Source organism: Calonectris borealis, chromosome 1 (genome assembly GCF_964195595.1).
Source record: "Calonectris borealis chromosome 1, bCalBor7.hap1.2, whole genome shotgun sequence".
In the NCBI taxonomy this organism is placed as follows: domain Eukaryota; kingdom Metazoa; phylum Chordata; class Aves; order Procellariiformes; family Procellariidae; genus Calonectris; species Calonectris borealis.
Window position 1 is genome coordinate 16,102,789 of NC_134312.1, and position 23,023 is coordinate 16,125,811.

General features: G+C 35.9%; 1 protein-coding gene across 2 annotated transcripts in view; it reads right to left on the reverse strand.

Annotated features, from left to right (window-relative positions):
• Window positions 1-23,023, reverse strand: part of COG5 (component of oligomeric golgi complex 5) — a 189,735-nt gene that overhangs the window by 86,612 nt on the left and 80,100 nt on the right. For both annotated transcript variants that reach the window (XM_075145503.1, XM_075145513.1), the window contains exon 7: window positions 22,883-23,013. In XM_075145503.1, coding sequence (XP_075001604.1) covers window positions 22,883-23,013 — 131 coding nt within the window. The remainder of the gene's footprint in view (window positions 1-22,882; window positions 23,014-23,023) is intronic.

The following is a 23,023-nucleotide window of genomic DNA, read 5'->3' on the forward strand; positions in this document are numbered from 1 at the left end:
AATTCCTCACAATGTCCATACCTGGCCGTAGGTATAGTATAGGACTCTGAATGGATTTTTGCTCTCCACTTGTCTTTTAAAAAAATTTTGTCCAACCATTTTCTAATAAAGCTATGCAGCATTTAAAAATACAATTAAAACAAAACACCCTGTATAATATAGTATTCAAATGTCTTCAAATTCAATAGAATTTGTCCTCCACAGATATAAACTAGTTCCTATCAAACTCAACTACAGCTGATGTCAAGAAACTTCCTCCTCTGGTAAAATGCAAAAAGAAAAAACATACATTTCGCAGAAGTTTGGGGGTTTTTGCCCCCTCTTCTCTACACAGCAAGTGTCTCAAACACTTTGTCTTCCCAAGGTTTTTAGAGAAAGGAAACCCAGGGAATATACATGACCATTTGTTTCCGTGCCTCTGATAGCTTATCTCAGATTCAGATGAATCAGAAATAAGCTAAAAATATTGGTTATCATGGAAAGAAAATACATAATACAGCCTTTCATGTTTTAGCATTTCAGAGTAACAGCCTGAAATAGTATGCCACCCACACTCAAAAAATTGAAGATATGCAAAAATTCCCACGTGCAACTTTATTATCTATTATTGAAGTGGGAAAATGACAACATTGGCAAAATTTTGCCATTTTTGGTAATAAAGTAGGAAAGCAAATGAATTGGCTTCCGTCCTGAATCTTCTAGTGAACAGCTGGGAAGGAGGAGGCAAACAGCAGCATCCCAAAAGCCAAACTGAAAAAAATGAGCCACAGATTCAGAAAAGGTAAAAAGAGTGCCCAACTCTCTTTGGCTTGATACAAAAAGGGCAAACAAAGAAAAAGATAAATGTAATTTATGTACTAATTCTGATGACACGTTGCTGCTTGTTACGGGGCTGGATTAAGACAAATAACATAAAGCCTTACCACAAAATTAAATAAAAGCTATATGCTTTAATCGTTGGAAATCAAAATTGGCCTTTCTTCCACTGAAAAGCCTACCATAACTATTCACCATAACCATAGATTATATTTAACTATACCTTCAGTTATTTTTGACACCTTCCTTTTGACACCTTCTTTCTCCTCTAGTTTATTTTTACTAACAGTCAACTAACCAGACGAAATAACTTCTAATTATTCCAGAGAAAATTAAAGGTAAGTGAAAATATGACATTACTTTTTTAAACTCTCTAGTCTTCCTTTACTTATCAAGTAACATTTCTTCAAAAGGTAATAGATTCTAAAGAGAGTGCACTATGAAATACTTCTGAAGGCCATGTAAAAAACATGTTTCCTGAGAAAGTCTACACTACAGCACTAGTGAATAACGGGTGGGAAGGACTAAAATGTGGAAAAGAGTAATACGGTTTTAGTGGATCTTTTTAGCCTTCATGTGTGTCTATTTGTGAAACTGTGTATTCCACAAATCTTCTCTTGCAGCTTTTGAGAAAATAAGCAGCTCTGCTTTGCTTTCTACATCCTCATACCATTTGCAGGTCTGTGGTAGAGCAGTAATTAACTCAGTTCTCAAACTTAGAATCCTCTGCCTACAGCAGATCAGAAACAATATTTTTCTCCAATGTACAACTGGCTTCACAGATTCTTACCAAACATCAGATAGATGCCAAGGGAAAAGGATCAGCTATCTCTTCCTCTTCAGGCCATAGAGAATGCTCTAATGGCTGGCAGACTACTCCCTTGACAGGAATATTTCTCAAAGATCAACAGCGTTAATTTTTGTAGGATTTCACTTACTCCTCCTCCAGACACAAGGGCATATTTCGCCCTGCCAGTTCCCTGACATACAGATATCTGGATCGTGGTCCTGATCGTGGCACATCTTTTGAGGATAAAATGCTCTAGCTGAAATAAAGTCAAGTTGCAGAGGTCAGATAAAGTGATTTAATGGTCTCTCCTGACTTGAATCTATTTCACTGTCACGTAATAAACTGATCCACTTGAATTGTTCTATTAGTACTGATTACTGGAACTTAAGTGCAAATCAAACAATTTTGGTCAGGAAGAAATAATCTCAAAGATGACCTAAGAGTATTTCTCTAAAGTTGGATCTAACCAAATAATAGGCATATTTTCAAGTTGTCTCATGCTATTATTTTTTGGCAGAATTCTAAAGGGGAAGCTTTACACAAAAATCATCAGTGGTTGAACCAACTTAAAACAGCCCATTTAACAGCATGGTTAACCACAGCCCATTAAAAGGTTTGCGACTGAACAGTGCTTTTGCACAGTTAGCTCTTCGGGTTTGTTGGGGGTGGAAATATGTGGGATATTCACAAACCTCTAATAATTACAAGAAATAATAAGCATTTGATTAGGAGTTCTGACTCCAGCATCAGTTGGTCTAGTATCGGACCAACTGAGACAACTTCTGAATATATTTAAAACACAAGAGGTTTACTGAAAAGCAGCTATCAACAGTTATTTAACATCAAAACACAGTCTAAAGCATAGAATACATTCAGTCCACAGGCTGTGAGAGGGTCAAGACAGGGAGGACTGCTCTACAAGCCATACAAAACATACAAAATAAATGAACTGTGAAACATGTCAGCTTTTTGCCACCCCACAGCAAACTGTCTTGTAACATCTCATTCCGTGCAGAAACACATAGGTAGCTTTAAGCCAAAGAAACAACTACATACAGTTTAACTTTTCAAGTTGTGAGAAGATTAATAAGCAGATAAAGGCTTCTTAGTTACACAAACACTACCTCTAGCTTACAGAAGTCAGTAACACACTGTAATCACGCTATCATGTGTAATCAGCCACAGCTTCCTAGCCACCCCAGGCACACTTCTAACCCTCTTGATAGATTCTAGATCCAGCTTTTGATTACAAATGGGTATCTCTCCTACAGGCCTTCTATCTATTGACTAAGCCTGGGGAAAAAAAAAAAAAAAATAACCACATCCTTTACATACTCAGGACAGCCACAGAAGCAGTGGCTCTGTGGTTTGCAATAAAATGATGTTTGTTTATTCCTAACGGACAGTTGTCACTTAAGAAGGCTTTAGATATTTTGCTCATTCTTTACCCATCTGATCCTTAGTATCCTTCCAGACATTGATACTAACATTAAAGTTCTAGAGTATCATCTCATTTATCATCAATCTGAACAAAAATTCACTGATTATAGTAAGTTAGCCTTATTTTCTTTTCTGAATTAAATGCTGGTTCATGAGCCTCTTCTCTAGAGAGGGATCTGTTAGTAAAATATACTAAGCAGTTGGCCTTTGTGTTCACCCCTGTGATTTAAAAAGGAGTGTCACAGAAAAAGAAAAATAAAGGTTTTATTTTGAAGAGACGAAGTGCACAATCTGCATTCCAAAAACGCATTCTAGAATGACAGACTACAATTTCTTATTTTTTTGGCAAACTTAAGACAAACTATGGCAAGGATTCCTATGATCGATGTCAGCAAAAAAAAAAAAAAGTCCTCCACTTGCCTTACTGACTTGCCCTGTTTCTCCAGGGAGGTGATGAATCCTTGTTCACTCTCCTTGTTTGCTGACAGAGCACATAAGGCAGCATTGCAGAAATTATGGTTTCTTATTGATCTTTTTAACTTTGTGTGTTGAATCATTACATCAGGGAAAATGCTTGTGTCTGTCTACACACAAAAATCTCAAGGACAATAAAATATTCTTTAACTTTCTAAGGGATCAAAGGATGATTTGATAATCTAAGAATAAATCCTAAAATTTCTTCTTCTCCAGGCCTAAGCGTTGCACGGTCCTATGCATCATTCCAAATCGGCAATGAGAGTTGAAGGAGTAGCTCTTATCCTGATCTGGTGTGGTTAACTATACTATATAAGGTATCATCTTTCACCCTGCAGTGGTGATAATGATTGAACAATTCTTGTACTAAAGGATCTTGTTTTGGCTCAAGCATCAGTAAAGTGCTGAATTTCATCAGTAGGCATTAAGATGACTCTCCAAGGAGATGTAATTTAAACATGGATTTATACCCCACAACATAGCATGTTTTTCATCAAGGAAAACTGAAAACAGCATTTTCAATGCTCAGCCTTGTTTCTACTATATGTTTTAAGTCTTAACAGTGCATTTAAAAGGGCTCAAGAGGGTACAAAAACCAGCTGGACCTCAAGCCAAAAAAACTTGTAATTTGCATTTTTTCAGAGTCAGATCCATTCTCTTATATGGCTACAGGCAAAAGGAATACCTATTTTCCTACACTTCATTCAATGTCAGATAGCCTATCCTAACAAAAACAATCATCAAACTGTATGTTTAACATACAGATACTTAACTCTTGCAGAAATTTCTGACTTCACAGCTCCAAATGCTTGGGTTCAAGCTAATTGAACCCTAAGTTGGCCCTACACAAATTTTCTCATAATTCCTCTGAACTTTGTGGAATTGTTCTGACACCTAATATGATATTCCTTTTACAAAAACTCTAGATCAGAAACTTTATATAACTTTCTTGGGAGATAAATACTTGTTTGGGTCATCTGCAAGACAGAGGGTGTAATTATGTTCAGGTGTTGTTCGTTTGCCTCTTCAAGCAAAAAAGAGAGGCAAAAGATCTTGTAATAGAAGGGCATGACCTTTTCAGGGACTTGTATCAATATAAACTCAAATAGGCAGGATCAGGTTCCAACGGATTCCTAAAAGGGAAATGTTTGGGCTAATAATAGCTATTTCCTGTGACAATGTCATTTGGATAAACAGTGTGACATCACTTATGTCATATAGAAGCACGCAGCTGAGGTTAACTTGCAGCAGTCAGCAACTGAGGATGAATTATTGTATATACGCATACGTTAAAGTGCCTTTTAACGCTATTTTTCATGAGAACAAATCTGGTCAGAAGATATCTGTTTGAGAACTCAAGATTTCTCTGTTTATTCGAGCCCATTATGACGGTTATTTATGAAAGGGATGCTACTGAACTAAGTACTGGGTAACTGCTATTAAATTCCTAACCTTGAAGAATATAACAAAATTACTGCATTACTCAGTTAAGCTGTAATCTCTGTGCGCTTAAGCTATAACTAAAAGTCATCTTTCACTGACGTCTTGAAGCCATGTATGCCAGACAAGTCTTGGCATTATGGGCATATTACAGCATGACAAAGGGTTTTATTTTTAAAATAATGCCATTGTTAAAATATTGTTATCTTACTTAATAAATTGTATAAGAAGTTAGTAAAGAAAAAGTAATTTACCTCCTGATAAAAATCCATTATTTTCCTCCAACCTAGCAAGCTGGCACATATAAACATGCCTTCACATTATTGTAAAGGTCATCAATGTCTGTGAAACAGGTAATAAGCATTGCAATGCTGTTGAAGATCTCCTTGAAAAAAAGTAAATTGCAGAATATACAAGAATACTTCCATGTGAACACTTTACCACAATAACACCATTTGGATTTTTCAGTACTTCGCTATTTTCAAGAGACAAAACACATATTGGCATGTCCTTGTTCCTAAATGCAGGCATATGTAGTCTAATATTCTCATGAGCAAAGAAGTTACTAGTGGTTACCAATTTTTCTTCTAAAGTTTATTACAAAAATAATGGTAATGCAATTTTTGCTATTCTCTTTTTGCATTTTTTGGAGTTCTCTAGCATTACTGAGAAAGCAGAGCAATAGCAAATAAGTATTATGACTGAGCGTACTTTGTTTTTAAAGCTAATTGTAGAAATAATTAACCAAAGCTCGTCATGACACAGAAGTATTGTCAAGCCTCTACAACACACCAATGATTTTACATTAACTTGAGTGTGAATTGATGTTGAAAACAAAAAGGAACAAAGTTCTCTAAAATTTTCTTGAGTGACAGATCCCTATACCTTTTCTGAGATAGAGACATCTTCAGATTTTTCAGATTTTAAATGGAATTACTGTCCATAAATGACACACATTAAAATTCTTGAAATTTACATTTTAAATGCCACTGTTTCAGAGACGTTCTGTATTAGCATCTTCATGGGTACTAATGTTAATATTTAACAAATCAATTTTCTTACTGTTAAGTTGTGACTTTTGTAAGAAACAGGTGGTACAAGTTGCTTACTATTCTAAAGTCCTCTGTTGGACAACTATTGTATGACCTGGCTAGAAAACTGGAAAGTCTAAAGGATTCCACTTTCTCTTCTACATATCAGTCACTGTTTTACATGCTTACATATATTTTATTTGACCAACTTATTTGCTTTATAAACTAAATAACCTCAATATTTTCAATTTTTATTCTTGTGACAGGTTTTTTTATATTCCTAACTTTCTAAATCCTATTAGCGAGACAGAGTGAGTACAGTTTAGAGTATTCTGAATTTGGCCATATTCCCAATTTACAGAATTACATTAATATCTGCTACATCTCTTTATTTTGATTTTTTGAAAAGTAAATGTATTTTCCCCAACATCTTCTTCAATAAGAGGGGAGGGGAGGGGAGGGGAGGGGAGGGGAGGGGAGGGGAGGGGAGGGGAGGGGAGGGGAGGGAAAAGAAAAGAAAAGCAGCTTCTCAGAAACATCTTTAACTGTTTTTAGTTGTTGCCTCAACTGGTAGGACCAGTAATCTTTGGGTTTGTGTTAGCTTTTGCTTATGACAACCTTCAGGAATGTGTTGCTGCTTACTGTACCTTTAGATAATCACTGGTAAAAAACTTTAACCTTCATTATTTCTAGTACATTTCTCCCTATAACATGCACAAGTTATGTAGGGATAGACATACATACTCTCTAAAAATACTAAGTTTCAATTATCAGGAAATCAGTTTTCTAAAATAATTTAACAAAGTCAGAGCTTTGTAGAGTAGAGATAAGTTTTGCTGTCATGAGCTCAAGAAATGGACTATTTTGGCACAAAGATTTCAAAGTCAAAGACTCAAACTCCTGTCAAAAAAAAAGAAACTGAAAGCCCAAGGAAAACTCTACCAGCTGCCCAACCCCCTTTTTGCAGGGACTATGGACAAGGATCCATTCACAAATTTTGACCTGCGTGATTAGACAGAAAAAGCAGAAAAATAAGTAAATGTGACTTGAACAATTCAGGGCGCAAATCACCTGATAAGATGAGAATTGTCACATAGCAACTGCCCAACCCAATCCATTACCCAGCCTTCAAAGTGGTGACTTCCAGAAAACAAAAACAGAAAAGCTGTAATGAGTCATGGCTACATCCCACCAGGTAACGTGAAGCTCCTTTAGAACGCACACACTTCCACATCCAATTTAACAACTGGTCAGAAACTGTCTTCAACTATGTGAATTTTTAAAAAAAATTTCAGAGTAGGTGATGTTAGTTCCATTTTATCATCCCATTTGGTTGTCCAAGAACCAACTACAGTAGCTCACAAAAACGTCTGTTCCCACTTCTTAACTGGATGTGCCCAGCTATGTACAGAAGTAAAAGACTAGAATGAGTAGAATAATATGCTTACTAGCTAGCAAGTGATCCAGGCTTTTCATAAACACTTTAATTTATTACAGAAAAATTCTGCTATACATTTACAAGATGTGCAACCCACCTTAGAAATGTACTTCTCCTTCAGCATTGTCAAAAATTTGTTTTCTTTAATCCATCTGATTTACAGGAGCTGTATATACATAAGTATTAATTCTGATCTTAAAATAACTGTCAGCAGCGGGGGCTGAAGACGGAGAAGAGAGCTCACTGATTCATTGCAAAATATATTAAGGAGTACTATTGTTCTCCATGAATGATATAGGTTGTAAATGTTTTCATTATGCAAGTTGTAGTACTTTAAGAGCACATTTTACATTTAGTGATTGCAAGTTTATTAATTACACTATGCTCCACTAATTACATCCAGAAAGTACCTTAATTACCAGCCTACTTGAGCAAATTCCCAAAACCTTGAGTTGAAATCCAAACAAGACATTATGGAGTTTAAAGGTCTCATATAACAAAGTCATTAACACTGGAGGTATTCTGAAATTAGCGTCTCATACATTACATTTCTGTTCTTCAAAACTGGACCATCAGACACCACTGGAATATTATATAGTCTTATTACTACAAAGTAATAACTTATTTACATTTGACTGCACAGATAAATTACCTTTTGATATGCACAAGGAAATTTTAATATGGTGCTAAATAATAGCCAAGATGGCTTTGTCAGAAACAACTCATGCCAAACCAAAGTAATTTATTTCTGTGACAGAGTAACATACCTTTGAATGGGAGATATAATATATTTTGATTTGAAGCAAGGCTGACACTATTTTAAGTGACTTTCTCTTAAGTAAGCCAAGAAAACATTTTCTAGATTGAACTGCCGTAAGACGGACATAAAGAATAGGGTATTTATAAAGAGTATTTATATGATTCACTTCAAAACTGGAAGGGCATGTCACTCGAACACCCATGTCTCCCATTGTCTGTCCTAACTCTGGTACTATTCAACATTCTCACTTACGGACCTGAAAACGGCAGAAGAGGTGACAGGAATTAAAATTTGCAGATGACAATAAACCATCGTAGCACACAACTTCTACAGGTGGACAGGCTTAGAATTCACAAAGCAAAGACACTAGTCTGTACAAACAGAAATGTCATATTAAGGCATATGGAATATGAATTCCACTCACAATCAACATGAGGTCTCTCTGGTTTAGGGGCATATATTTAAAAAAAAGATCTCTGTCTTTAATTAAAAACATTAATACAGTGCCTGTATCACTAGTCTGTAATTTTATCCCAACTCAACATTACCTCAAGGCTACCTCTCAACATTACTGGCTGACTGCTACAATATGCCTAGTGCTCCAATCTAAGTTTCACATGTGACGCTGCTGCATAACTGGATGCTATGCAAAAGCATATACACGCTTACCCTACAGTTTGTGTGAAAACTCCCTGTGACTTCAAAACAAGAACAATAAAGATTCTCAGTGACAAAATTCAATAAATTCTCAGTTAAAATAACATTCTTAGCACATATGTACAATCACACATCGTGCCAGGTTTTCATGAATTCTATGTCAAAGTCTCCACTTCCATGAACCTGCACAGCAGTTTTTGGCTACAAATGAGATGTCCTAGTTGACATCAGTGAACTTGGTCTAATGCATGAGACAAGGACAATAACTAGAACCTTAACTTTAATTTAGCACCCTCCCCCCCGCAAAGAAACCCACAAACCTAGAGGTAGAAATGAACACTAAAAAATTATGACAAATAATATTAGTTGCTTGATCTTGCCCAGAATCTGCACAGCAGTCGTATGAATGGCCACTACTTAGTCCTCAAGTTCTTTATTGACTCATGCGTTGTGCAAAATTACACCAACTTTAAGTCAGAGGCCTACAAGATGGAAAGAAAATGGATTCTGAACTCTAAACCAAAACAGAAATTAGCTTTGCCAGACCTCCTCTGAATCCTCAGAGCCAGAGTAAAAAAGTTCCGTATGTATAAAAGATTCAAAGGAATTGCTGACAGAGATCCTTAATTAAAATGGCTTTAGGAAAACTACTGCAATTACAATTCAATTCCTCATCCGTTATTAAAATTCATCTGTTATCCCCCTAATATTTTGCCTTGTTTGAATGACACATAAACTATGAACTTAACTACCATGAAATATAAATAGGGCCACAATGTGTTACAGAAAACAAAGATGCAAACATCCCTTATAGAAATTGGAATTCATAATAGTATTATGTGTGAAAAACATGACAGTGTTTTAGAATGTTTAGTACTTTTACCTGGGGCACACTGTATTACTAGTATAATTTTCAAGAAAAAAAAGGGAATTAATCACTTGTTCATAAAAATTGTATACAGATGCAATGGAAATAGTCTTTACAGGAGGAGTTTAGTGTGCAAGAGAAATTATATCTAGATACAGTTATTTATCAAGATGTAGGATTAAGTTCCCTCCTCCATATACAACTATCAAGGCACAATGTATGAGGTACTTCCCGTGTAAGGAAAAAGACTTCAGTTGTAGACTAAAGAACTAATCTAAGATATAATTTTTAATTAAAGCCAACAACCTACCTTTTTTTAATAAGTTCTTATCACTTGTTTTAGAATTAGGGAAAAAACCCCTCCAAACAGAAGTAAAAGCTATGCTAAAACTTACCTTCTCTGAAGAGAAAATCCCAAAGATGTTCTATAAAATTGTAAGATTTCTAAACTGACTAGAGAACATGAAGTATAAATATAGATCTGATTATAAACAAATCTGCATTTTAAAACAATATGCATGAGATCAATTTTCAGATGTTCACAGGCCAGAGCATTATTTCAATGATCTACTTTATTTTTGCAGCAGCTTTGCTACGTCAACCACCTCACAGCAAAGACTACTTTATTTACATGGCTATACAATTTCTTTTAAAATTCAAGACTGGTTAGTCCAATAAAAGTCAACTAGTTATCAAAACCCCTGCTTTAGAATGTAATTTGCAGCTCATAGTAGTTATTATTTTTCATACCTTACAGTTCACCATCTAATGAATTTAAGTCTGTTTCCAGCACTACACAGGTCAGACTACATGAGCACTACGTTTCTTTGCTCACAGTAGAAGTCTATGAATTCATGAATTTCACGATCACTTTATAACCTGCACTGAAGCAACATAAACTCGACATGGTGATGCTTTCCTACTGCGCCATATATGAGAACACTGTCAGAGGGTCTTCATGAAGAACGCTACTTGGTATTAAGGAGAAAAATATCCTTGATCATGAGGTAGGTTAAGTTTAATTCTAAGGTGTGGTGGAAGTGCTGATGCTAAATTAAGGGGAATGAATTTTCCAAATGTATAGAAAAATGGCCCATAGCACACAGCAACTGAAAAAGTTTTCAGTATGTGGAAAGGTTGCTTGTATTTATTTGCAGAGTATTTTGAAACTCAGATTCCTAGTTAGCATTTTAAAAGGGGATAAAACAAGAGTCAAGTAGAAAGACAGAGTAAAAGGGCCTCATGCATTAACATCTCCTTGGGCAGAAAAAAACATCTGCAGCAAAAAGCAATTGAGTAACATTAATGTTATACCGAAAGTTTCTATTGGGTGATACATATGTGCTTCAGAAAGATGGTTTTCAATATGCAATACCCAATAAACCCAAGAATAATAAAAAATAAATACTGACCTAGATCTGAATTCAGGAAAATCCTTCATCTAACATTAATAACAAAGAACAAGGCGACTTAGGCTTTCCTCAAATAAGTCGGTGCTTACATCGCAATAACTGCAAGGACAGCAACACTAAGCAGTAATAGCCAAATCTTCTACAATACTGACCACGTACTGAAAGACAACTAAATTTTTTTGGACAAGAAATCAATAGGATTTCAGAACAAGACTCCAGGGAAGAGTAAAACCTGCAGTGCAGGAGAACATATGGCACCCTCCCATCCTCCTCGCTGATAACTCCTACTTTGGCACACATTCCTCCCCAAAAGCATATACATTTTAGCTTTGCTCACATACAATGCTGGAGGAGGGAGGGGGAAAGACTAAGTGCAGTTCATCTTCCAGCTTCCCTTCTTCCCCACTCCTGGAAGGAAATAAGCACCATCTGAGCTCTGGAGAGGGAGTACATATCAGCACACAATAACCCTTATACATGTATGCTTTACGATCAAAGAGAGCAGAATGAAAATATCAACACACTGCCCATCTAGCTTGCAGCATGGGCACATGCTTCCATGCTTACGCTCCTTAAGACTAACAGAGGCAGCAACAGTAGTACACGCTTCAGCATGGTTCAGCAACCAGAACAGAAGGGATATATTTTGGCATGAACTAATTCTGGCTAGATTAAAGAAAACACTATCATGGACATCTTTGCTACTATTTTATCTCTATTATGCTGCAAAGATGCTCCCTAAACTGTGGGCTTCTAAAACGTATGCTCAAGTACTTCCCGAGTGGTCCTGTTTTCCCAACAGTATTCACCGAGGAATTCATCACTCCCTGCTGAGTTATAAAGCCTTTCAGTCTGGAAAGCATACTATACATGGGACAAAACTACATCTCTGAAAATGAATCAGGTGGACCTGCAAAAATCTGCACATTTCAAAAACTACTATGCTTTCTTTTCTTCTGCAGTTCCAACGTGTTTACCCAGCAGAAATGCTGGACCTGCCTCAGGATTTAAGTTACTGATTATTCAAGTGATTGCTCAAACAATCTTCACCTTGTTGTACATAAAGAAATACCACACTTTGCTAAAGAGCTTGTAGAAGGGTTGCTACCAAAATTCTTCAAAGTCCATTTAATGAAAACTTGAGGAATTTTATCATATTATATAACTGGGTCAAGTGTAGAAAGGTAAGACACAAATTTAACTTGATCAGTTTAACAGAATATCACAAACGTATGAACTGTTATGAAACCTAGAAAACTGAGCAGCAAAAACGTCTCCCTTTCTTCGTTGTTTTTATAACATAAAGCTGCATTTTATGCATTTTATGCTATTTGTTGCAGCTGTCTTTTTTTTGTTTTAATATAGACAAGTCAACATAAAGCAGCACCTTGTCAGAAGAAAAACAGTAAAGGAAAAAATGACAGTTTAGATAGCAATGGATTCCCTGGGAAAGGCGTTAAAAGAGGTCATGGCACAAAAATATTTGTGGAAAATCAGACACAGTTTGCAGTTAATAAAAGCTTAATGACTTTAAGGAACTAAACTATTTTCAGTTAAATATGTATAGCAGACATAGTTGTAGTAATATTATTGTTTACTTAAGTTAATTCTAACTCTTCCCAAATAATTTTAAGATACAAAAAAAAGGCAACAATTCCCAATTAGGTATTAGAATTTCAGCCAAAACTAAACACTTGTATTACCATATGCATCACATTAATATTACATGAATTATTGAATATGCATGTGTCTATCCAAGCAGGTTTTTCCTCAAAATGCATTCTCCTTCTTTCTGCTGTTTTCAATATTTGCTTAAAGTCGGTGCTTTTTAGCCTATGCCTTATATCAACTAATTACAAATTCCCTACACCACGGCATACTACCTGCCACCGAGGGAAGGGAAAAGGGAAGTCTGTTACATGCTTCATTTGCTATTGACAACATCTCACTGGGGCTGCCTGCTTTGCAGTTTGACGAAAACTACTCTGTAGAACATGCGTCCAGCAGACGTATAATTAATAGCCAAGAGCACTAACAGATGATCAACAAGACACATCACTCTCTTGGCCAAGCCACCCAAACCCCTGAGCCAAGACCTCCTCCCGCAGAGCGCAGGGGACACGAACAGCAAAGGAGGCGGCAGTTCCCGGTTCTGCTGTGCTCGCCTGAGCCATGGGGTGATCTGCAGGAGAATTTCAGATGCAAATACAGGGCTCTCACATGGCAGGTGGCAGGGTCAGCTGGAGTCACAGTTTGGAAATCAATAGGGGTATGACAGCAAGATGGCCAATGTGAAGGGACTTCCTAATTTGGATGCTTTTGAAGGCATTCTGAGGCCTAGGATGTATAATGGTATACAGCTGAAGGATGGAGGAAGACAGGATGGCGGTATGCCCTAATCCTGGACATGTACATGCCTAGGTACTGCGACAGAAGCTGCTGCTATTGCCATCATCCCAGTGGAGGTAGTCAGGCAGTCCAAATCTGGGAAACAATGATCATTTCGTTTCTCAGTTCTCTGCTTTAATATGATTTGAAGAAAAGAAAAATCCAAAGGACAGGAAAAAAAAAGTTCTCTAACCTGGGCCTAATTAAATTTGAGGGTTTTGTTGAAACCATAACCTGGATCATAGCCCCTCATATATTGTGACAAAATATCTCCCAATATTACCTCCTCACAAAGAAGAAAACCTGTACATTTTGTTTGTTTTACTAACAGACACTTCATAACTTCAGTATCTGGTGCATAATAATCTTTCAACTTTATAAGAAGAAAACCTGACCCTGAATATTGCAGAAGTTTATCAGAAGCGGATGCGGAGTCAAACACAGCTAAGGGTGCTGTATAGCTGCACGGCCACGTACCTGTCCCAGAGCTGGGAAGGTAAACTCCTAGCAAGGGTTACCAATTGGGAAAGGCGGCTGACAGAAGGCGAAGGGCCCTTCGATGCCTCGTTAGCTAGTCCCTTGTCCTCACTCCCACACTTGGAAACTTTCTGCTGGACATAAACTAAAGAACTAAAATTTACATTCATTTTACAATGCTTATTCTACTTTAACTGCAATATATTTCAAAAGATAAACAATTACAGTTGCAGGTATTACTGGGTCAGAAAATAGAAGCTTCCAGGATCTATTTAAGAAAAAAATGGTATTTCCAGAGGGGGGGAAAAAAGGCATTTTCATGAAACAAGGCCTGTTAAAAGGGGCCAGTGTTGCCTAATTGTTAAAGCATAGAAACTTGCAAACTCAAATACTTGGTTAAGAACCTTGCTTCTTACTTCTTGTCATTTAGAACTTCTCTATATTTGCCCACCTGCGGAATGAGGTTTGCTAATACCTGCCTAAAAGATGCTGCAAAAGTGCAACCAGAACCATTAATAAAAGAGGCTCAATATTCAGAAAGTAACATGTGACACAGGGTCCTCTGCATATTTACAACAGTAAATTATATTCTAATACTGAGCAGGAAAGCCCTAGATGTTACTTTTATTTGAAAATCCTTCTATTTTCAAAATGTTGCTATTAAATTTGCCCATATGTTCCAATAACTACAGCTCTAATGAGTCTTCTGTATTAACGGTAGCTGAAAATAATCTTGGAATATGGATATTTGAAAAAGTTACTATTTGAATTACATTAGCACAGTGTAGCTTCATTCACAGACCAAAAACCTGTTGCACGCAAAAGAGAAACTATCACAAGTTAACTTACCACTTCTTCCTCCTTTTGCCTCTTTTTTCTTTTGGCTTTTCTTTTTTGCTTTCAGTACCATCCTAATTTCCACATACAAACTGTTTTAAAGATCAAGTATCTTAAATGCTGGAGTTATAACAAATGAAAAGAGCCCAAGTACTCAGCAGCCAGTCACACACTATAATTTGTACCTGCATTCATGAGGCCTCAGGTTACAGGCACTTAGATTCCTAACGTTTTCTTAACAAGGCCTCCATATTTTCCCTCTACATCAATATTGGAGTTACATATCCATTAATCTCAAACAAAGAGGTATCTTTTAAATCTTGTTAATGTTTTTATGCTGTATCTTCTCTGATTTAGCAACATGACCTGTTAAGAAAGAGATGTCAAACATCTAATAAAACAAGTACTACTACAGCTGGCATGTTTCCTTGCCTGTGCTTGGATTATCATCTTTTGCCATAGTCACCTATATAACACACTATATATTCCACTAAAGTTCTGCTGATCTTTTCTTTCTGGCTACATGAAGTCATTTCTTGTGTTGTACAATTGGTTCCAATGAGAAAATATACCTATACAGTGTAACGCAGTGAGATGAAACAATGAGATGACCTACGAGACAGATTTTCTTGTTGTTGTAAAACATTTAAAGATGCATTAACACATAGGAATAATTAATAGTTTCTCTTTTCCTATGGATTTGGAAATACTTTTTGCACCAGTATAATAAAACACAGAGCTAACACCTAAAGAATTATGCACAGAAACATCTTAAAGTAATTTTTTTATTATTATTATTATTGTTGTTGTTATTACTACTGCTACTAAAAACATTTTAATATGTGTTATGTTAATATTCCACCTTTCTTTTTTTATGCACATTTTTAGCCCTTACATGCAGAGGTTGCACTCTGCAAAATAAAAGTGAACTATATTGAAGCCAGACATTCATTTTAGCTATTCCAAGATTCAAAACATTCTATCATTTGTTCCTATGGAAACTGAACAGATATTCTAGGTTATATCAGTATCAGCCGATCATGTTGCAGAGAAATTTGTGGTTTATTTTAATCCAGAGTTCAGAGGTATAAATTCACGCTTAGTGTTTAGCTTGGTGATTTTGAATTACTGAAACACAGTCAACACTTCAGTGCCATTAGATCATACTTTAAGATAAAACGAACTCTTTTTAGACCAGAATAGTAAAGGGAAAATTTCATGAGGTTTAGTTAATCCCCATGAAGTTTACCATTCAGATGTAGGTTATAACTAACACATACTTGGAAGATATTTTTTGGTTGTTAGATGAGCCATACGTTGCTATATCACATCTTAACAAAATAATTTAAGGAAGAAATAATTTAGATTTATCGAAAACTCCTTCAGTAGTGCCATGCACCAGATGGCCAGATGAAGGAATCTGATTTAGCAAGTTAACAAGATCACGAAAATCATAACATAATATTGAAGATGAAAAATAAAATTGAATAATGCAACATGAGTATTTTCTGTGACAAAGAAATGTAAAGGTTAGGATAGAGTAAAACTTGTAAAGATATATAAACACATAAAGTGAAAATTCTGTATATGCATACAGAACTATTGTAAAAGAAAAAACAGAAACAGTATGAGCTAGTAGAATTTTAATTAAACAGACTCAAATGACATTGTGATCTTTTACAACGAAAGCCAATATGACAGCTATAACATGTTGAAATAAGTCTTCTCTGTCTACATTAGAATTACAAAAAGCAGTAAAATGGGTGGCTAATGTGAATTTAAATAAAAAGCTTTGGATCTCATCGTCTGTCTTCACGAAGCAAAACTAGATGATTTAAAGTTAAGTATAGCTACCACCCTCACCCTATGCCAAAAGTAGCAACAGATTCAAATTTTGCTTTTTACAGATAATACTTCAGTCTCCTTACTCTAGATTCAAGTAATTGACTTCAAACTGAATAATCAAAAATGCCTTCCATTTCTATATCGTATTGTAGTCAATCACTTTATTATGAAATAGCTGTCTCAGTCTAGTTTCCATCAGGATCTCCTCCAGGGAATCAAGATTGTGGAATAATAAGGAAACATAACATCTACTGCCTAAAGTGTACTATATTGGTTAAGTTTTTGACAGTGATGAGGTTAAATTCCAACCTCTAGTTTTCAAAGTAGAAATAAATGTCAGAGCAAAAAAAAAAAAAGAAAAAAGAAAAAAGCAATGACTACTCTTTGACTCAAAAAAAAAAGTATACTCTGGGTAGCATTTCAACTCTAGTTTTTCCAGACTTTTTATGGGGGTAACCGACAGTATATGGATAAAAAGATGACTGGTTGTGTGCCAAATTGGAGGGGCTCTTTTCTCATGTTTTTCTACTTTATTTGCTATTATAATGAACATTTTGTAATTATGCATACATATGCAGGTATGCACATCTACATAATGGCAATCAATTGCATTGACATCCTGAAGTACATAAGGGCTTATATTATTTAAAAGGTATGACAAAATATGATAGCTAATATGTAAAAGCAGCAAAGGGCAGGCAAAAACATCTGGAAGTTAAAATTTTTCTTTTGACTAGTGCAGTACACCAGTGTGGACAACGTAACACATCCTAAGCTAAATGAACTAAAGATAAACATTAAGAGCCCCACTACACAACTGTGAGGCACGCGAAGTGACATTCTCCTAAGACACTAGACTTTGTCCTACAGTCAAGCTCATCTCCACAGAGCTGACAACTTTAGACAGCATATTCATACATTTGTACAGCCCACTCATATATGTATATAAAGCATTCAAATCTGAAGATGACACTAAACTAGCAAAAACTAGCAAGCATACTTCGATTTAAATCAAGGTGTTAAAATATCATAAACTAATCTAGAAAAAAAGATGTTTCAGTGAAACGTATACTCTTGCTAAGGTATGCAAGATTGAAAATGAGAAACTCAAGATCACAGGACCTTGCCCAGACAGTAGTGCTGCAAGAGCCATCCATACCTTTGGCAGTAATAATTAGAAGTAACTCAAGAATGCAACGTTACCATCTTTTTGCAAGTTTCACCAAAAAAGTGAAAATTGGAGCCCCAATGCCAGCTGTTCTTAATATCTGAATACATCAAATACCTCCAAGTGCATTTGCACAACTGGAAAATGCTGCCACAGGATAATAAAGAGCATGTATTGTTTAAGATCCTTGACATTAGATTAAACACTGCCCTATGAAGGATTTAAGATTAATTTCACCAATCTTGCTGTAACACTGCAAGTTGTACTACATAAGCACTCAGCTCAGAGGACCCTGAAATGAAATAAATTATGCAACTTCTTGATGATCACGTCTGGAAAAATGGTCAATTACGTGCATACTTTCCCCTCCAATCCCTTGGGGATAACAAAGACGACCTATTGTTAAAGATCCTCGACATGAATGCTGGTCTATGAAACATTTCAGATTAATTTCACCAATTTTGCTATAACACTGCAAGATGTACTACATGAGCACCTATCTTAGGGAACCCTGAACTGAGATAAATTGAGCAACATCTTGATAATCACCTCCAGACAACTGGTTAATTATGCAGATATTTCATCCTCTCATCGCTTTTCTCGGGCGCTAAATAGTGTTAGTCAAGAACAATTATGCATATACATCTAGCTAATAATTTTTTAATGTGAAAAAAAATGCTGTACTTGTCCCAGAGATGACAACTCAGAGGAAAGGTTCAGTATGAAAAAGAATGCAAAACAGAACAATTCACAAAACAAATTCTACTCAGTGAGTTACAATATGAAAATTCACAATGCCCCCAAATATGCTCAAAGTGACAATAGTATAAAGATGTTACACTGAAATTAATTGAGACATTTTTGTTCAGATTGTATTGTTTACATATTTAGCCTGTGTACACAAATCCAGCATTTGAACATCTTGCAGAAATAGAGTTTAGGATTTATTTCTGTTGGGTTTTTTTCCCCTCTTCTTTATTCTGTGAGGTTATAATTAGTAAAGCTCTTCATTTTGAAAAAAAAAAAAAAAAATCTATGTATTAAAAACAAATGCAGACACAATTTAACATTCCTTTAGACAAAGAATAGTTATTAAGCTTACACTTACTTTTCGCTTTCTCTAACACGATCAGGAAACTTCACTACATGATCACGGGAACAATTTCAGTGCATTATCAGTGAATTTAACTCTCTCCAGATCCACGCTAGGCAGGAAAATAAATTTGCCCACACCTTAAATAAGGAAATTGGGCGACAAACATCACATAATTTACCCAAAACCTTCCGTAAAAAAAATAGTGAGACACCTATGGATCACTCCAGGAGATAAAGAAGGAAAATTTTTACTATCTGTGGTTAAAGATACAAAATGTTTCTGTAACACACAGAAGGACAAACCGTATTTAGGTGCAACCCAAGGAAATCTGAGTTCTACTCTCACCTCCACACCATGTCTTGTTTGACCTAAATAGATATTTTGTATTTTAATCAATCTTTAATGATACCCTAGTCCTCACCATTTACATCCTAACTAATTACTAAAGCTCATATCAGTAAAGAGAAAAGCAAGAGCATAGGTTCCCAACCCATTTCACACATACAAGTACATACATGCAAAAATCCATCCTTCATACACAGAGGAGACCCATAATTGTTGTTAAAGTAGTGAACTTAGCTCAGAACTAGGGCTACCTCTTCAGAGGAGTAAAGATAGAGGAGATGGAAATGCACCTCTCTTCTGCACACACATGACCTGGCTCCTAATGCTACCAACCTTATTGTAACCTGATGGAACTAAGTTCGGGCATCCCTGGCTGTAAGAGGAAAGTCCCACACTAAGCATGACAATATGTAGCAGAAAGGGTTTGAAACATGAGCTAAGTTGCAGAGAAAGTTTTCTTCTCTGTAAGTATAGCAGCCACAACACTGTGGCTGGCAAAACTGTTCTACCTGGAATTGAGCTATGTTAATCTTAACAAATTTCTCTTGTTCTGAGCAATTTCTTATTATTCAGATCTGCTTTACACAATATACTGCTGTTGAATAAAGGGGTGAAGTGGCGTCAAGAGCAAATCTAGATTCCTCTGCCTAGGTTCATCCTGTGAACAAAAGAAATGCTGGGGATGCTTCAGGCGGTTGCAAGATGGATATATACCTCTTTCTTTTTAAAGCAGAAAACATTGCTGTCCCTTTTCTTAGAACAGTGACTTTACTAAAATCCTTGACGTATCTCTGTTAAGCAGCCTCTCCTGCTTTCTATACTATCTGCATTAACCTGCTCATAGTGTGAAGGAAAGCTACTAAGGAGTTTAGGACTACACAGTAAGGACGGGGTTTGAATCCATTTTCTTGATACTGTTCTGTGGGTCCTGAAAGGGCATCAATTTGTGCTACGTACGCTATGAGTGCGTAACAAAGCATACAAGACAATAAAAAACCTGCCCGTAGCCACTGGTACCCCGGCTTGATTGGGTTTGCTATTATTTGTATTACTTTTGTCAAGAGCAAAGAGGGCTTACTGTTTCTGAAAGGATTAGGAAGACAAGCATGGTTGGCAACTCTATGAAAGTCTGTTAAGTCTAGACATGCTGACAGACACTTCTAGTTTATACTCAGATGGCAGCTTTAAAGATACCACCACGAACATGAGTAGAAGCCTTCACTTCTGAAGCAGTCAATGGCTAATGCCACACATCCAAAGGAAGACGGAAGAGAGGTTTCATTTCTTCTGAGAAATACACAAATGCTATAGTGATGGACGTGCAATAAAAACGTGAATTACAATGCAGAGAAAAAGATGATGTATCACTTAGAGATAAGTATCTGCTTTCATGTGCTACGCTGGTAGTTATTTGGGGGAATCTGGGCACAGCGCATTAGCATGTGACTTATATATCATTAAATAAATAATCAAAATAACAAAAAGAGTTTCTTATCTAAACAAAGGAGATATATCAGAATGTTGTAAGGGGCAGTTTAAACTTTTTAGCTCTGTTCTTTTTGTCAGAGTAACTTCTAGCAGCATCTCTGAAAAAAAAGCTGAATTCTAGAGAAGACATTTACCAAATCCTAATGACTTCTGCTTAAAAGGAGATACTTATAGATTTACTTTTTTTACATATTTCCCCTTCCTGCTTCTCTTCCAGGTGGACACTGAAATACTCTAAAATGGAGACTTAAGACTAACTTTCTTCTTAAGCTGTTGCTGAAAAGTAGACGAAATACAGAAATACAGCTCGCTGTTATGTAGACAACCGATCTCATGTGCTATTTATACAGATCAAAACAAAGGTGAAAACTAAAATTGCAATTGCAAATACAAATATCAAAAAACTGAAGAACCACATGGACAAATATAGATGCACTATTCTCAAAGGTACAGACTTGGCTACCAGGATAGATATTAGCAGGGAGACAGCCTATCTGAGGAATTGTGTGGTACAAAACACAGAAGAAAAGATGAAGTTCCCATGTCCTTTTATGGCAAATCTCAGGGCTTGGAAAGTATAAATGTAAATCAGCTTGTTAATAAAACACACAGCTACAATAATAACAATCAAAGACATACTATCTGCTAGTTATATTTCAAATTTTAGATTTCTTGGGCAATGCCTGCATGCGTATTTTCTAAAGCGCACTATTTTTCCAACATTAAATCCATGAATCATATCCAACAACAAATCTGTGAAGCATACCCCAACACCTCTTCATGAAAACTTCCTCACTGCTGATATGACTAAGCACTAATAATGTTCTTCCAAACAATCTTCCATTTGCTGGAAACAGGCCCCTAGCTAAAGCACAACACGCATATACTTTAATAATCTCTTGATTACCTGGATACAGCCTGGAACACCTAATAAATCTTGTCTATTTTTCAAGTGGAGTGGGATTGATTTCCCCAGGGTTTCTTTGTCAGATCCGTTTTAGTACTCAATATGAAGAGAAAATTATCAGAGAAGGTCAAATCTGACATGAAAAACTAGAAGGAGTACACATTGATGAAGACTTTTGCTACATTTAAAATAAATGCCCACTTGCTTTTTCTTAGGCCCTATCTTCGTTCAGTCTTTATTTAACATCGCATATGCTTCATAGCCTGTAACAAGCCCAATCACAGCTTGGCAACACGCTCAAATAGCCAGGAGTTTCAACATTTGAATAGAATCAAGTAAAAAACGGGATAGTTTTTCCTACTGCTTTGGTATCAGTAAATAGCCAAAAGGTATTTACCACAATCATGACTTCCTACTGAAGAAAATTACTTGAAATGCGAGGTCTAAATAAAAGTTTGAGAAATACTGATAATTTTAATCCTCAATTATCTAATCAAGCCAATTTAATGAAGAGATTTTCCATTCTGTATCTATTTTCTGTTCTATTTTCATGTCGATCTTCAATAGTATAAACGAATGATACATTAACCGTTGGTAACAAACAGCATAAAAATGTCTTGTTATAATCCTCTTTGTTCTCTAATTTAAAATTTGTTCTCTAATTCCAAATTTGATAGGAACTTGTACTAGATTTTTCCTCTTACTGTAGTAACAGAGATTTAAAATACTTTTTTTTTTAAAGAATACTAAAAAGTATAGACAAAGGAACATGAAGTTTTAAAAAGGCAATAAGACAGCACTAATGATACTACAAATAGCAGAAATCTTCTTACAGTTTTAAGAAACTGCATTTTTCAGATTTATGTATAAAGCTTGGCAATATTGGCAATGTAGTATACTGTGCTTAATGCAAAGACCTATCAATCATCAAGCTTTTATCACCAGTTTAGAGTTAAACTTCATATCAGCACCTACTTTCTCCCAAATTTCAGGGTCAGATCCTGAAAAATTTTATTCTTGCAAATATTGTACCAGGCCAGTTTTGTCAATTTCTTTGGATATTCTCATGTGTGAGAATTTCTCATGTAAGACCTTTTTCATGTTTAATCTCCATTAGACAATGCTACACAAAACAAAGGAAATCAAGCTCAGAGCACTTTTACACTCCACTTTTGAAAGGAAGTAAAGAAGAAAACGTATTTTACCTGAGTCTCCACACCTTGCTCAAGCAACCTTTTAGCCTGATTTTCCACCTCAAGCCGAGCTCTTGCAATAAAAAGCAGGTCATTTTCAATTACTTCTATTCCAGAGAGATCTATCCCTTGAGAAAGGTAATCTATAAAAGC